Consider the following 17691-nt stretch of genomic DNA (forward strand, 5'->3'; position numbering starts at 1 on the left):
AATCTGCTGTGTCCTAGTCGCGGTCGACTCCGAAATCGTTCCTATTGTAATTTTTATTGAGATATTTATAATTATATAATAATATCATATTTATTTTTAAAAAATAAATGATAAATATAATTTTGATAATAGATTTTTTTTTATTTTTTAATAATTAGGATATGATCATGAAATTACAAGTGTCTGATTAATCTAATTTTTTTTATAAATAATCTACTTAATAAATTTTACAATATAAACAATTTGAATTACTCCCTCTATCTCATTTTGTTGTAGACACTAAATTTTGTTAGATTTTCAAAATTGCCCACTATAAATTATTATAATCACATTTTAAAATTCAAATAAAAGGATAATTTGGAAAAACATTTCAAAATTTGAATTAAAATGATATGATTACATGTCTCCTTAATAAATTGAATGGCGTGGGACATAAGAGTTTGCTCTATCTAAGTATCAAGTTTAAAACATTTTAGCTGCTATCAATCTCTGTATTGGGCTAGTTTATATAAAACTTTACTCGTATCCGGACATCCTAAATTATCAAAAAAAAAATTAAACATTTTATAAAAGGCAAATAAATTGAAACGGATAAAACATCAAAATAAATTTAAAATTGACCCACGAATAGGCCACAGCAGCACCCCTCAAGTCCCACTCACCGAACCTGATCGGCTCTCTTTAGTACTTGTAGAGCATTGTTGAATCCTCTCTTTTTGTTTTTTCAAAATTTGTTTTTCAATTTTTTTTAAAATTAATTTATTGAAAAATTTAAAAAAATAATTTTATCATTTTTAGATGGAAATAATTTTAAAAATATTTGTTAGTATTTATTTTGTAAAATTAGTTTTTATATATAAAAATAAAATAAAATACAAATTTTGAAAACTCAACCAATTCTCACTCTTTTATTTTTCATGAAAAGGTCAAAAACATACCATTATTAACAACCAAAGACCATCTCTAAGACCCACTTAAGTTTTAAGTGGTTCTTAAGGGCATCTCTATTGTAGTGATTAAAATGTGTGTATTATAAATTGACTTGTTAATGTGTTGTTAATTTAAGGGGAAATTGCAAATATCAGAATAAGTAAAAATATTTGTAAAAAAAAATAAAGTTTTAAGTGGGATTATATGCTCGGGCGTAAATTATTTTGTAGCATTAATTTTAATTGATTAAGAAAGTAATATAAGACTTTGTACTACTATTTGTAAGATTCTTAATATTTTTTTTAATATCAATCTAAAAAATTATTCTTATAAGTATTTCATTTCATTTTTTATATCACTTAATAGTTTTTTTTTTTTTTTTTTGTTTCCTATAACATTTAGAACAATTTTTGTGTTTCCGTTTCAGTAATCATTTGTTGCTTTCATTTCTTTAACAACTATGATTCCAACTTTGAATGAATTGAGCTCTTGGTGGATTTCTGGCACCCACTAGTTGATTAATGCTTGATCTTGACTTGAAAATAAGCCATAGGAGGTTACAAAGTTGTTTTCTAAAGTTGTCTTAGGCTAAGTTTGGCATAACCTAAACAATACAAAAAGTCAAAAAGTCACTATCCTATTTCAGTCACATCATCTTATTTAAATCACATCACCTCTCTAATACATCACATCAAACCCAACCCAAACCCAACTCATATAAGCCAATAAGTCAAAAAGTACACTTTTTTAGAATATCCCAACTCATACTGGCTAATAATTTATTTTTAAAAATATTTATTTTAGAAAAACTTAACGTGTGTCACGAATGTCTTTTAGTCCAATGTCATTAACCTTTTTCTACAAGAAATTAAGGGTTCAATGACTGAGATTAAGATTTGCAAATGCTTTTTTAGCTCCTCCTATCTATAGTATTTGGCTCACTGCTTACTCTCTCTTTCCTTATATCTTAATGTTGTGTTTGGTTGAGAGATTTGGGAAGGATTTGGAAAGGGAAAAGGAAAAAGGTGTGTGAAATTATGTGAAATGTAAGTATATTATATTTGTATTTTTCATCCTTAAAAAAGAAAAATAATCTAACATGTTAGTGGATATTTTAATTATTACCCTTTTTTTAAAAAAAAAAAATGAAACAACTTGTTGGTTGTTAGGAACTTGGACAGTTTTTATCTAGTTTTCTCCAAGAGAATCATTATTTATCAAAAACAAATCAAATCAATTATGCCATGGAAACAAATTAATAGTCATTAGCTAGTTGACAAATTATTATTCTAGGAAATGATATATATATATATATATATATATATTGAGAACTGGAAAACATAGACAGAAAATGATTGTTGACAAGGTAAAGCATCATCATTCAAGAATTGGTATATCAATTCACATCATGCCTAATATATTATGATTTATTTATTTTATTGCTAATAATGTTGCTGTGCTACATGCCAACAAGCCCATAAACCATAAAACACCATCTATTAACAAGGTTCATAATTTATCATGGTTTTGGTTATAAAATTAGTCCCAAAAATGAAAAACATATCACATTTAAGTCATATTTAAAATACTATTATGAGTTATAATTAACACAATGTTTATGTCATAATCAAAACATCACTGTATAGATTGTAACAAAAATACTACAATAAATAAGTCGTACTAACTAATATCACTACGAGTCATAACATAAAAATGTTACTATAAATCATAACCAATATTAAAATGGTGCATAACTTTCATGTCACATTTTGTCATAATGAAAATATCATTTTAAATCATAACTAATATCCTATCGATTTATAACTTGTATATAATACACAATTTTAATAAATGTGTATCATAACATTAGCCATAATCCATACATAAGATCAGTATATGATATATATGCTCAAAAATTACGATTTAATGTTATTAAAGTTATTAGTGAACGTGGACGGAATATGATCATACCTAATCATATAAAATATTATAAATTGTAACTTTGGGTCATGTTTGATTTACAAGATTAATAGTGAAGTATTAATAATTATATTAAATTAGTGTGGTATTTACTATCCAATTGGATTAATATCCATTGGATTAATAATCCCACCCCTACCCCATTACTAATAATCCTACAAATTTGTTGGATTAATTATTCATTGGATTAATAATCCTAAACCAAAATATTAAAACAAATATAGGATAATTGGACCCACGGATTAATAATTATAATCCCATACTCTAATCTACCCAATTAAACATGCCCTTGATGTATACATACAAAATATAATAAGAGCAACTTACCTCTGATGAAGGGTATGTCTGTTGAGTTTTAATTTTTGGAGAAAAACAAACAAATTAAGAGGCTTCACTCTGTCCATTTCTTCTTGGATCAGAATGCAGAAAGCAATGCAATCATGGCATGTTCAAACAATTAGAACCCCCAAACAAAAGACATATAAAATAGACAGATCATATGAGACTTTTGCAGCTTTCACACACCAAGATTCTCAATAGGGCAGAGAATTGGGAAACTCATAATTGATCGGGGAAAAAAAAAAAAAGAAAAGAAGAAGAAGCAAACCTTCTTATTATTATATTGGAAATCTTATCATAATAAAGGCAAATTATACGAGTGATCTTTACATTTTATCTTTTGTGTTATTTTGGTTCTTACATTTTTAATCGGCACGATTTTAATCTTTAATTTTAAACTTTGTATCAATTTGATCCAATTAATAATGTCGTTAGTATTTTTGATTGAAAATAATTATTGAATTAGTTGAGATTAACTCACTAAAATTAGTAAATTTATATTTTTACTCTAAAAATATGGCACATGCCATTTATATTTATATATTTTTATTAAAAAATGCTAAGAATTATAATCAATTGGACCAAATTGAAACAAAATCATAAATTCAATATCAAAATCAAACCAACTGAAAATATAGGGACCAAAATGATATAAGAATCAAAGTACAGAGACTACTATTGTAACTTGCCCTTAGGCGGGGTACACTATATAAGTATACTTTTTTTTTTTTTTTTTTTTTGGGTCACATCATTTTTCTATTTTCTGTATATTTTTTTGTAAAAAGTTAAAAAGTACACTTATTTATATCATCTAAAACAATCCCAATAATGTATAAGTACTTCAAATGTATTTTTATAACATATACAATCGTGATTAAAAAAATCTAAATTTCTACTAACGTAAAAATAAGGATTTGACATTATAATTTTGAAATAGACTACTTTTTTTTAAAAACAAATGTAATGAAATTAGATAGTTACGTTTATGAAATTAATTTAATTTTTTTAATAAATAATCTAAATATAATTGTTTAAAAAATAAACGGTTCAAATTAAATTGGAACATGTGGTGAACCCTACAAACTGAACAACATTCGACTAGACTTCTAAATAAAATATTAAGGTTGTGTTTGAGTAATGAATTCTAATGAAAATTTAGAAAGAAAATATATATATATATAGGAAGAAATTTTTTTTATTTTTTTTTCAATTCTCTTTCCTTTATTCTTTTTAAATTTTTATATAAATTTATAATTCAAATACAACCTAAACATATGCAAAGATAGGGATATGTCCGTGTTTTATTTATGTGTTGTAAAAATTTTGAATCTTTGATTGACTACCAAGGTCAAGGAAAGACCCTTCACAGCCAACTTCACATATAAATTTAAGAAGAATAATATGAAAATCGTGTCCACTGTCATTTTCATTAATCCTTCAATTTTTATTCTCATGTCTTTTACAAAGTATAATTTTGTAAAAGATGCACAATTTCAAAAACCCATTTGGTGTTTTTTTTCCAGTTCATTTTTCATGTTTTTTAAAACAAAAATAATAGAAAACTAAAAAATGCCCCCATCTTTCTCATTTTGTTTTTATTTATGTGCAAAAACAAAATTAAAAATTAAAAAAAAATGCTTATTTATTTATTTTCTAATTTTTTTCTACTTTGTAATTCAGTGATTGAGAATCTTTTGACATTTGGAGACCCGAAAAAAAATTTTAAAAAAAAGATAGATAAAGAATAATGAAATCATTGATGAAACAATAGAATACAAAATAGTTTCAGCAACCCATCTAAAATTTAGGATGGGGACAACATAAGGGAACATGATGCATGTTAGGTTCTTTCAGGAATATCCCAATTAACCATCTCTCTCTATCTACCCTTTTTTAAAACCAACATCATTTATGGATTCTTTATTGATTTTGGTATAAAAATGGCAAACACTGATGGCATAGAACAGCCTAGAAGATTCTTAGAACCAACTCCTTCTCTCCTGAGCTTTCCTTTTAGTTCTATTTTATATACTTGTTTTAAGTGAATGCATAACATAACATCCTGGCCCAACCCTTTTCTAAAGTTTTTCTAAAACATACAAATTTAGTGATATATAAATAGAAAACATATACATATCTTGAGTTAAAATTTAAAACCTATTAAAATGCATTTTCTTTATTAAGAAAGTCACTATCATATTATTTTGGTAAATAATTATGAAAGTATATAGCATTTTCCAAACGGAAAACTAGGGTATAAAAGATTGAATGAGTATCTAGATTCTATAATTTTCATTTTTTTAATTTTTATTTTTATCGTTTTGGTTTGGAGGGGTCAAGGATCATTTGTTTTCCATCTCCTTGCTGCACTTCAAATCATTAGATCATAAGTAATGTAAGAATTTCAAGATGTGTGAATCTTAGGGCATAATTTAATGATTAAGAGTGTAATTGAAGAAAAAGATAGAGGGATTTGAGAATAGAAAATCTCATGTCACGACAAGGTTTTTTTTTTAAATTAAAAAATTAAAAAATCAACAATGCTAGAGGGCCACAACTTTTGTGGCCACAATAGCTCAAAACTGTCAAAATGACGTCGTTTTGGCATATTTTGCACCCAAAACGACGTCGTTTTGACAGTTTTGAGCCATTGTAGCCACAAAAATTGTGGCCCTCAAACATTTTCCTTAAAAAATTCCTTATGATCAGAGGATGTGTTTTGATTGAATAGCAAGCTGCAAACGCTTCTCTTTAAATTTTCAGCCCACTGAAGAATGTTTCAGCCTTAGGCACAACCCATAGTCTGGGCGGGGTTGATATGGGCCAACGGCTCATAGAGCCCGCTCAGTATTTATGAGGCTTTGAATCATGGTTTAGGCCTAGTCAGCCCATTTAGCAATCGAGCCAACCCTGCCCAGAATAAGCCCAAATAAGTAATTTTTTGGCCCATTGAATCAGCCTATAACAAGGACCCAACTCACAGCTTATTTTTATTTTTGGGGTACTTTATTATTTATTTATGCTGCTTTCATTTTTGGTCACCTTTTTTATTTTGGCTTTTAAAGTTTATTTTTTTTTCTATTTTGACCTTTCATATTTTAAGTTTTTCTCATTTTATTCCTAAAGCTATTTTTTATTTAAAACTAGACAAAAAATATCACAATAGCTGTCATATAACATAAAAAATATATATTATTATATTAGAATTTAAGTTTATATCAGAGATATGAGTTATGTCTAATAAAATATTTTTATATCACGTGAGGGTTAATGTGTCGGTCCAATTTTGAACATAAATTGACTTTAAGAGTAAAATAGGAAAAATTTGAAACATTAAGGGTCAAAATGGAAAAAAAAAAAAACAAAAACAAAAACAAATTTTAAGAATCAAAGTGAAAAAGTAACCAAACATAGATGGGCCAAAGTGTAATTTACACTTATATGTTTTTCTTTGTTTTTTTTCTAAATATTTTTTTTTTTTATTTATTGATGTGTGGTTTTTGGGTGAGCAACGAAGATGGAAGGGTCGCTTTCCATGTTAAATTTTGTTTTTAAAAATTATTTGACGAATCTTTTTTGAAATTTTTAAATTTTTTTATAACAGCTAACTTTTTGCAAAAATATTTCAAAATTTATTTGCACACAAAAATTAAAACAATATATAAAAATGATACAAATATTTCAAACATTTCAGGTTGTTTGGGAATAAATTATTTTAGTAGTTTTGCTTTTTACAAAAAAAAAATATGTAATATAATAAAGAGAAAATGTGACCTAAATAAAATAAAAAGACAATAAATATACTTTTTTTTAGGAGGTACCCAAACAACCCCTCAATATTCTTGACCCAAAAAAACAATGCAACATACTATCCACCAATTGGTAAGATAAATGAAGGAGAAACAAATCCATACAAACAACTCATTCAGAATGACATTGTAGTAACATTTAGTTGCCGTTTGGTTAGGTTTTTTAAGTTGATTTTTTTGAATTGAGACTTTTTTAGTTTGGAATTAAAAAGTTTATTTGGGTGAATTTTTTTGGCTTTCGTAAGTTTTGTGAAGGGAAAAAAAAGTGAAATAATTATAATTTGAATGTGACATTTTATCTTATTGACTTAATTTAATCTATTTTGTCTTTTGTTAAGAATCATGATTTTCAATGGGAAAAAGAATATGGTACACGCCCTTCAAATGGTGTGTACCATATGTACTTTAGAAGTAAAGAAGATAATTATATAATTTCATACTTTCTGAGTCATAATTAAAATATAAAAAAAAAAAATATTATAACCAAACTATATGAGAGATAACCAAAAATCTCAAGTCATAACTAAAAAAAAAATGGCATAATCAGATATTTATATGATACACTCCTTTCAAAGAGTGTATATAGTAGAATTTCCCTTTCCAATGGTGAGAATTTTAGTTGAAATACAAAATAAATGAAAAATAAGAAATTTGTAAAAAAAAATAAATAGGGGTGCGTGTGGTATATCTTTTTTAAGGGGATGTATAGTAAAATTTTCTTTTTCTAATGGGTAATTCTATTTCTACACACCAAAACATCTCATTCCATATCCTCTCTCAATACACATGCCAACTAATTTTGAATTTTGTGATTTTACTTAATGCATAACTCTTTTTGCCAAAATTATCCATCTATTTGGCATTGAAATCCTAAACCAACACCCATTTGTAAGTGTTGTTTCTTCTCCCTTGCTTTGGTCTTGAAAAGAATTTTCATTATGTATAACATTGCAAAAATTCTGTTATAACTCTATTATACAAGGCCAAGAAGTTCATTGCAAAAACTAGGGTTTAAATCGGACACTTAGGATTTGATTACGACGAAGCCAATGGCCGAAGAAGAGGTTGATCTTGTGGAAAGAGTAAGAGTGTGAGAGGTTGTGATTGGCGATTAGCATTGGGAGTTTGAGTTCGAAAATCAGGAAATTGAAGCTTCGATTCTTGAAGATCGGAGGTGAAGATTTGAAAGTTTGACGATGATGTTGATTGAAGAATGTAAGGAGTGATTGCTCAGGTATGGAACAGAGTAGTAATATAGTATAAATGATGAGAACAACAGAAGGCATAATATGTATGATGGAGAGAGAGAGAGAGGTGTGTGAGTTAGGAGATGGAGATCAGTGTGGCTGCCATGGATTCTAAGCTTCAAATGATGAGAGGAGGTGAAAAAATTAGGGTTTTGACGGAGAAGATAAGAACACTTTAGTAATTTTATTTTAGTACAAAACTATAATAAAAAAAATAAATCATTAAGTATGTGCACAGAGGTAGGTAAGTATGTGGAAATAGAATTTCTCTTTCTAATGGTGAGAATTTTAGTTTGAAATATAGAATATGAAAATTGAGAAATTTTTACAAAAAATTTATCTACAGTGCTATACCAAATTACTGTATATGATAATGCATTTTAATTATAAAAATAAATTATTATTTATTAAATAAATATATTATTGAATTGAATTATAGGAAAAATTAGGGGTGTGAGCTCACCCGATGGACGTGTTTAAAATATAAATTTTAATTTTAAATTTATAATAATTTTTTATATTGTTTAAGTGATAAAAGTGTTCTTTAATTATTTAAGTGAATGGTTTTAAGTTTAAATTTTGTGCCCCTCTTTTAATTACTATTTGTTATTTGTTATTTTTTCTTTTTGGATAGAGATAGGGTAAATTATCAATAGATCCTAATCGTTGAACTTAATTTTCATCAAAACCTATTAAAAATAAATCATAGTAAAATTGTTCCTTAAAATATTTTTTATGATGATTTTTATACATATATCAGTAAAAATTGACAATTAGCAACTTTTTTTATCACGATTTTTATAATATGTCGTTAAAACTTATAATGAGTGATTTTTTTTTGTGACGGATTTTTTAAATCGTCGTTGAAAGTTAAAATTTAGTGACTTTTTTGTAGTGATTTTTTAAAATTATCGCTAAAATTTATAGTTCGTGTTTTTTTTGTGATAAAAATTTTAAATTATTACTGAAAATTAATAATTAATAACATTTTTTTAATAATATTTGATAAAATCCTAATAAAAACACTTTTAAGCTATTATGTTTGGTATAGGTCACTTTGGCTATTTTAGTCAAAAAAAAAAAAAAAAAAAAACAAAATAGATTAAAAATTAATAAAATAAAATATCATATTTAAATCATAATTATTTCATGAATTCTCTTACCAAAAAAAAAAAACTCATCGTAAATAAAGTTTTAACTTTAAACTAAAAAAAGTTAAAAAATCAACTCTCATATCAAACGAAAGCTACGTAGGTGTTTAGCATGCATTTAAAAAAAATATATTTTTTTACATATAAACACTTATTTGAATCACATTAATCTACATCTCATCTCTATTTTTCTATTCACTTTCTATATTTTTCTACACATTTTTTATAAAAAAAATCAAAAAATATACTTAGAGATTATTTATGATGATCTAAATAAGTACACTTTTTGACTTTTTATGAAATATGAGTGAAATGTGGACTGAATTTAAAGTGATGTGATAAAAAAATAATACAACTTAAATAAAATATATGACTTAAATTAAATAATAACTTTTAAATTTTTTGACTTTTTAAAATTATAATAAATAAGACCTTATTTAAAACATCTTAACATATCCCTTAATGGCCCCGTTTGGTAGAATTGTAGGAAAGTCATTATAGTTTATACCTTAACAGCTCGCCACTTATAATTGTGAACATAAACTGATTTTTGACTTATAAATTAAGTTTTTTCTTTTCCACTCAAAGAATAAGTTAATTTTTAACTTATAAAAAATTATAAACTATATTATTAAACTGAACCAAACATATCAAAATAATTTAAATTAAACTAAAAATTAAAATAAATTAAAAATAAACACTACCAAATAGGACCAAATAAGACCAATATTATAGATATTCCAGATAGATAGATATGGATAAGCGTGCACCAAACCCAACCCACGCTCCCATCGAAAGAAAAAAACCAATCTACTCGTCACCACCCACTCCATGTGACGCCCAACCAATCCACTGTATGAAAAAGCAGCAAAACCCACCCACAGCTATAAATCTTTATACATATTTACCAAACTACCCTTCTTTTTTCCAAACAAAATATTCCGATCGCGCCCTCATTACTGGTAAAGCATATTCCTAATCTAAAGAAGATATAGGAGGGTAACAAAGTCATTTCACGTTCCAGCTACCAAGATCATACGTTATACCCATATATATTATTACTATCGCCATAGCATTATTAGCAAATCCAAACCTAAAGAGAGAGAGAGAGAGAGAGAGTTGCGATCATCGTCGAAGATATGGGGAGAAAGTTCTTCGTTGGCGGTAACTGGAAATGCGTAAGCCTTGGATCTCATCTGGAGTTTGCTTAATTTTTAGATCTCTTATTATCCGATCTTAATATACAATACAATCATTTGTGTGTATAGAATCAGATTAGACGTACATACACACTCACTATCTCACTTGTAGTATGTTTTCTTCGTCAAAATTTATGAATTGATTGTTCCTGTTTCTAACTGTCTGTTTGGATTGGGTGATTTGGTAAGAAATGATTAGAAATGAAGAAGATTGAGAGAACTCTCTTATTTTTTGAGATTTGGTGTGAAACAAATTGATTGGTTATGTATATATATTTCATAAGCTGGAGATTTGTCCATTAAAATACAAAAGAAGAAAAACAAATCTCACTCATATTTTTTGTTTTTTAGTCTTAATTGAATAAAATCCGATGTTTAAAATGTTTTGTATTGTTGTTTACCTGGGAATTAGATCTTGATTGTTTTGGTGGTGTAGATGAATTCAAATTGAAAAGGGTTTTCAATTATTAATGTTGAAAACGTTGACAAAAAGCATTACTGTTTATTCTGCTGATTGGAAATTTTGTTATGTTTTGTTTAATTATTTAATATGTGGCACAATGTATTGACTGGCAGTTACTTATCAAAAAAGAAAGAAGAAAAGAGACGGAGATAATCAGTATTATTTGATGACTCATTCACTTTTTGATTGCTTGGTTACGAGTTATGATTTATGATTAGAGGATGAAACTGATTCATGATTTGAATTGAATGGTTATGTAGAATGGAACCTCAGAAGAGGTGAAGAAGATAGTTTCGGTCCTTAACGCTGGTGAAGTGCCTTCTCAGGATGTTGTGGGTAAGTAAATGCAGAATGAAACTTACAGCTAAAATGATGTGTTTCTATTCTAATTTCTATGCTTTCACCTGTTACTATTTTTATTAAGTACACCACCGTTTGCACATAAAACTTCATTAAACTATCTTGTAGAAAATTAAGGGTTAGAGTTTTAAGAATGTTTCTGTCATATGCTGTGTTGGTCTCAGAATATGGGAAATCTCACATGGGAGCAGCAATCCTATTTTATATTTTATCCTTTGGCTATCATTTTGAACTAGGATTGTTTAGAAGCTAAAATTAGGATTTCGGAGAACTTTCTATTTTTCCTTCCATAGTTTCTATCCTATTAATTTTCATAGGCAAGAATTAATTGATTGGTATTTAAGTACAAATTCGAAGTATTTGATGCTGTCTTTTGGTTCTTCAAATTATTGATGTTTTGACGGTTTTTTTCTTCTTCTCAGAGGTGGTTGTGAGCCCTCCGTATGTGTTCCTACCATTGGTGAAAGATTTGTTGAGGCCTGATTTTCACATTGCTGCTCAAAATTGTTGGGTCAAAAAGGGAGGTGCTTTCACTGGTGAGGTTAGGTATGTTTCATCATGCTCTTAATAATCTGTATTGCATTGGCAAGAGTTGAATTAATTAAAATCATTCAGTTGTTCCTTTAGAATTGTCATATGCAAAGTTGTAGGAGGTTTCTTTGTGTTATGGCTTAAGGATAAGGAATCAACACGTATTATTTGAGTATCATGTCCCAAATTGAAAGATGAGGTATTTCCTCATGCACCACTGGTCTCACCATGATCCTTCTATCGAGAAATGGTTTCATATATTTCTTATTTTAATTTTATGAATTTACTTCAGCATCCCATTTCCTAGTAGTCTTCTTTAGAGTTATTATAACTTTTTCTACGGCTATCCATTTACACAAGACTTCTTAATCTAATGTTGTTGCCTCATTTGCCCAAAAAATAGATTGTTACATTTCAATGATATTTGCATTTGAAACTGAGGTTCACAATATTATCATAATCTACGTTATGTAAGGCATATTGTGCCTGTTTGGTGCAGCTTAAAAGCTGCTTATTTCAGCTTTCAGCTTAATTTAAAGTTATTTTAATGTGTTTGGTTTAGCTTATTGCTTATAGCTTATAACTTTTTGGAAGTCAGAAATCAGCTTATTCTTTGAGTTGGGCAGGAGAAGCTTAATTTATAAGTCAGAAATCAGCTTATGTTTATAGTTATAAGCTATAAGCTGTTTAGGCATAAGCTATAAGCACTTTCCTACAGCTCTACCAAACAGGGCCATTAAACAACGTAATTTTTCAAAAAAAAAAAAAAGGCATGGACAAACAAACATGTTGGTGCCTTTGTTGTTGCGTAATAGATTTAGCTGACGGTATTAAAATTGGGTTGCTCTTTTGTTGTACTGCTTTGCACATTGGGTTATTGTTAATTGCTAAAAGAAATGGTAGAAAAAAGTTATAAACAACAATTATTGATAAATATGGAACACTAGCATTTTAGTTATTATTGTTGTCTTAGTGATTGCTGTTATGTCATATGTTTCATTGCATTTAATAGTGCTTGGTATCAAGTCTTCAACTTTACCTTTTAACTAGCCTTTTCTATCTTGTGGATTTATTCATATTCAACGCTGAGCATCTATCATGTGCTTCAAATTTCTTCAATGCAAAAAATTTAAATTGATTCTTTTGAATGTGCAGTGCAGAGATGCTCGTCAACATGGGCATTCCTTGGGTCATTCTTGGTCATTCTGAGAGGAGGGCTCTGTTACATGAATCAAATGAGGTAATCCTTGTTTCATTTATCGTGCACTGATTATTCATTTATGATGATGCCAACTGTGTTGTTGATTATTATTTCACATGTTCATAATTTGCGACATTTTCATTTCAGTTTGTTGCAGATAAGGTTGCATATGCTCTTTCTCAAGGTTTGAAGGTAATTGCTTGTATTGGAGAGACTCTTGAGCAGCGAGAATCAGGATGTACCATGGATGTTGTTGCTGCACAAACTAAGGCAATTTCAGGTACTTATTTCAATGCTGTTTATAAAAACTTGTGTAGCATACTTAGGCCTCGTTTGGGAATAGGTTTTTTTTAGTAACTTTTTGGCTTTTTGGCTAAAATATGATGTAAAAAAAATTGGTATGTTTGGGATGACTTTTTGATTTTTTACGAAAAGATGTGCAAAAGTAGAGAGAAAATAGAATCTTTGACTTCTTAGTATAGGGTATTGGCTTTTTGATTTTTTTTAGTGACTTTTTGATTAAAATCACCACTTGCCAAGCAAGGCCTTAAAAACACTTTTGTATATTGTCTACTTGTGGGTATCAGTTGCCTCTCTTGTTTTCTTGTGAAATAAGCTTATGAATGCACCTACCACTCTTTTTGCTCGGACCTGTAGCCTTGCATGCGTGGGTTAATGTTCCTCTTTGTTTTGATGCTAATACTTTCATTACTTGATTTGCCACAAGGTTCCTAGAATCTGAGTCAATGGGTTTCTGGTTTTCTAAATGGAGCTGACCTGAATGTTAAATTATTTTACTTCTCTCTGATGTAGAGTAGAACTATGGGGGATTCACTATAAAATTTCTAGAACAACTTGTTCACGTTATGGTTGAATCATTGAAAATCTTGGGTAGCGTTTAGTAGAGTTTTCTAAATATGATTTGAGAATAAGAGTTGTATTTTGAGTTTGTAAATTTTGAAATTGTGATTTGTGTGTAGAAAATTTATTTGGTGAATGAGTTTTGAAAAGAGTTTTGAATTGAGTAGGGAATTTTTGATGTGACATATGATATCTGATATAAAAACTCACAATTCATAGCCAAACACACAATTCAAAAATTTATTAAAAGTTCATAAAAATTTTTAAATAATTTCAAAAATATTATTTTATTAAAAATATTTTTAAAAAAACAAGTGCCAATTGCAAAAAAAAAAAAAAAAAAAAAAATTGCACTATTCTGGTTGACCGGTCGGTCAACCGACCGGCCGGACGTCCGGGGAGACAATGGGTAAGCCAAATTTCAAAATTTAAAAGTTCGCCTGGAGCGAGTTTTCAAAAGGAGAGGTGGAATTAATTTTCCAAAACTCAAACCAAACATCATACTAGAATGTAGGGGTAGAACTATGATGCCAAAACCCTTCCAAACACAGCCTTGTTTTCTGATCTATTTATTTCTTTTGATAGAGTGTTTCTCTTTACTTTTTAATTGTTTCCATTATATATATTTTTTATGTTGTGCAGCATTTTTCTTTAATATATTTTTTTGCTAAATTTGGATAAAAAATTTTATTTGACAAAAAATGTAATGACATGACACCAAATAGGGTACAATTCTCGTGCTTGTGAAACTACTTGGATTTGCATTTGTTGCTATTTTCATATTACTTTTATAGTCAAGCCAAGTCAGCCGCTAAACTCGCTTTGAGGTTTTATATGATTTATTAGACTTTGGGAAATCTTTTTGCTACTACTAAATTTATTTGACTGAAAGATCATGTGCATTAGTACTTGCCACATATTGACGTGGTGATATTTTTGTTTGTATTTGTTTTAAAAAATTACTGAAAACTGCATTATGTTATAAGCAATGGGTGTAACCATGTTTCAACATGCTTTAAGGAGTTCATATGATATTTCTTCCATGATAATTCTCTAATTTTTTCTCCCATGGTGCAGAAAAAGTATCAAATTGGGCAAATGTTGTTTTGGCTTATGAGCCTGTTTGGGCCATTGGGACTGGAAAGGTTGCAAGCCCTGCCCAAGCTCAGGAGGTAAGTAGGGTGTTGCTGTTTTAATTTAATCATCTCTGTTTTCAGTACAAACATGATATTAATTGCTTAGGTCAACTCTATCTAAGGTATTTCTAATGATAAAATTGGTATTTTTGGGGAGATTTAACATGGGCATTCATGCTTTCCTGTTTCAAAAATAAGAATAAAAATCAACTTTATATTATTCACTTAGAATCCAAAAGGATATTCTTAGCTATTGGTGAGTGAGATTCTTGCGAGATGAGATAAGAATTTTTTTTCTTCATTCTTTTATTATTATATTCTTTATGAGTTATTCATTGCATAAAGATTCATGTTGGTCATCACCCCGACCAGTTGAAAGATTGGATATCATAGAATTGGCTTAGTATTAGATTTTGATCTAGGTTTACCTCAACTGTCAACACGGAGAAAGTTGGTGACATAACATAACATGTTGTGTCGAAAATGTCTACACATCTTTATTGCAAAACAGTCACCATGTTACAAAGTCCGTTATCTTATTCCAACTAGACATCTAGTTGCCGTGAGTTTTACCATTTGTAACTTCTATCCTATTAAGTTTATTTCTCTATCTGACAGGTGCATGCTGAATTGAGGAAATGGCTTCAAGCAAACACCAGCCCTGAAGTTGCTGCTACAACCCGGATTATCTATGGAGGTATCTATTGATATATATATGACTCCATACCCTTATTCAAATCATTGGGCTATTCAATTATTTTTTTTGCAAATCTACTTGACAATGTTTGAACAATCACCTCCTGTTGCCATCTTGAACTTGTTCAAACCTCAAAGTACTGAACAAATTTGCCCCAATCCCAGCCTGACTGATTGCTTCTTCTTTGTCATGAGCTTTGGGGGGAAGATAAGGATGTTTAATCACAATGTTATGCTGTCTTGGATCCCCGTTAGAGTAAGCATCAATATTTGAGTTTTGGAATATATGGATTTCAAATGAAAGGATTTGAAGTTAAAGCTTCATAAAAATGTAAGGAAGTTGGTCATTATAGATAGATTGAGGAATTAAATGAGAAGATAGAATAGAGTAGGAAGATTAATATTTGATTATAATCTTAAGCATGAAAGATTTCAAATTACTACTGTTTCATTATTATTACGAATCCATCATGGTAAAGCTCCTAAATTCTATATTGAAATCCATATGTAAACCCTAAGCTCTAAAATTTGAGCTATTATCCTTGAATGATTAGTGCCCAAATCCCTCCTCATTTCAAACCCATGAAATCTAGACGCAACAACGGCACTAATTATCAGGTATTGAAGAAATGATGATGTGAACTTGTTCCTTGGGCTGCCTACATTTAAAAAAAACATAGATTTTTTTTGATATCTCTTTGCCTAATCTAATTTCTGCTAAAACTAAATTTCTGACTCTCAGTTCTACATGCACGCTTGTGTTGACCATTGTATATATGATCAATACTTCCGGACACCATTTTGTCATAGGCAGGGTGCCAACACCCAAATCAAATGACAAGTAGTCTAGTAAAGTTCAATTTTTTTTTCCTTCCCCTTTTACTTTGCCTTTTGTGCTCTAAATGCATTGCTATTACAGGTTCAGTCAGTGGTGCTAACTGCAAGGAACTGGCAGCAAAACCTGATGTTGATGGTTTTCTGGTTGGTGGAGCTTCTCTTAAGGTATTGATATTATCGCTTTATTTTTTCTTTGTTTCAAAAAAATATAAATTAAATTCACTGCACTTGTTTGATTTTCCTCACACCCTCCACTTTTTCTTTCCTTCTCTCTCCTTCTCTCTCACAGCCGGAATTCATCGAGATTATCAAGGCTGCTGAGGTGAAGAAAAGTGCCTAAGTTGGTATCATCAGTTATTGGTAGGTGAGATTTGAAGTTTTTGTTAAATGAGGTTTGACGATGGATTAGTACAAAGCCTCAGAGAGAGATAAAGATTATGCCTTGTAAGCTTGGCAGTACTTTAAATTGAATTGCATGTATGAATAAATCTGACTGATTATTCCCCGGTATGCCCACATAAGCAACTTTTTTTCATATTACCTGAATTTTGTTTGTTAGATATGAATGTTGGCTTGGTTAATCACACGGAGAATTGTGACCTGGTTGTTCTCATTTTTTAAATTACGAGCCTTCACATCGAATGCCAATAAAAGGCTATCCTTTTTTTTTTTAGCACATGAGAAATATTATATTAATTAAATAAATAACATTACATAAATAAGATTTCAAAGGTCAACTCAACCAACTAATAAAACAAAAAACAAACGATTAAAAAATAAATATGTCAAAAAAATCAATTACAATTTAGGGAAAATCACCTATCTACTCAAAAATGTTGTTTGAAGAGCAAGATTTGTTTGAAAGCTTGTCGTTCTTGTTGATGTTGCTGTTCAACTGTGTTATTGCTGTGTTGAAAAAGTACACCCACAATGATATGGGAGAAAGTTTGA

The 17691-nt window shown here is 29.0% G+C and overlaps 1 protein-coding gene across 1 annotated transcript; it reads left to right on the forward strand.

The window, feature by feature from the left end:
- The first annotated feature begins 10216 nt into the window (after window positions 1-10216).
- TPI (triosephosphate isomerase) lies at window positions 10217-17272 on the forward strand. Its single transcript, XM_082875343.1, has 9 exons — window positions 10217-10634; window positions 11379-11454; window positions 11901-12024; window positions 13165-13249; window positions 13358-13490; window positions 15149-15243; window positions 15826-15904; window positions 16823-16905; window positions 17030-17272. Exons 1-9 carry the CDS (start codon window positions 10596-10598, stop codon window positions 17078-17080), a joined length of 765 nt encoding a protein of 254 aa, XP_082731469.1. The 5' UTR covers window positions 10217-10595; the 3' UTR covers window positions 17081-17272.
- The last annotated feature ends 419 nt before the right edge of the window (window positions 17273-17691 follow it).

Source organism: Camellia sinensis, chromosome 1 (genome assembly GCF_055761805.1).
Source record: "Camellia sinensis isolate YWXY chromosome 1, ASM5576180v1, whole genome shotgun sequence".
NCBI classification, from domain to species: domain Eukaryota; kingdom Viridiplantae; phylum Streptophyta; class Magnoliopsida; order Ericales; family Theaceae; genus Camellia; species Camellia sinensis.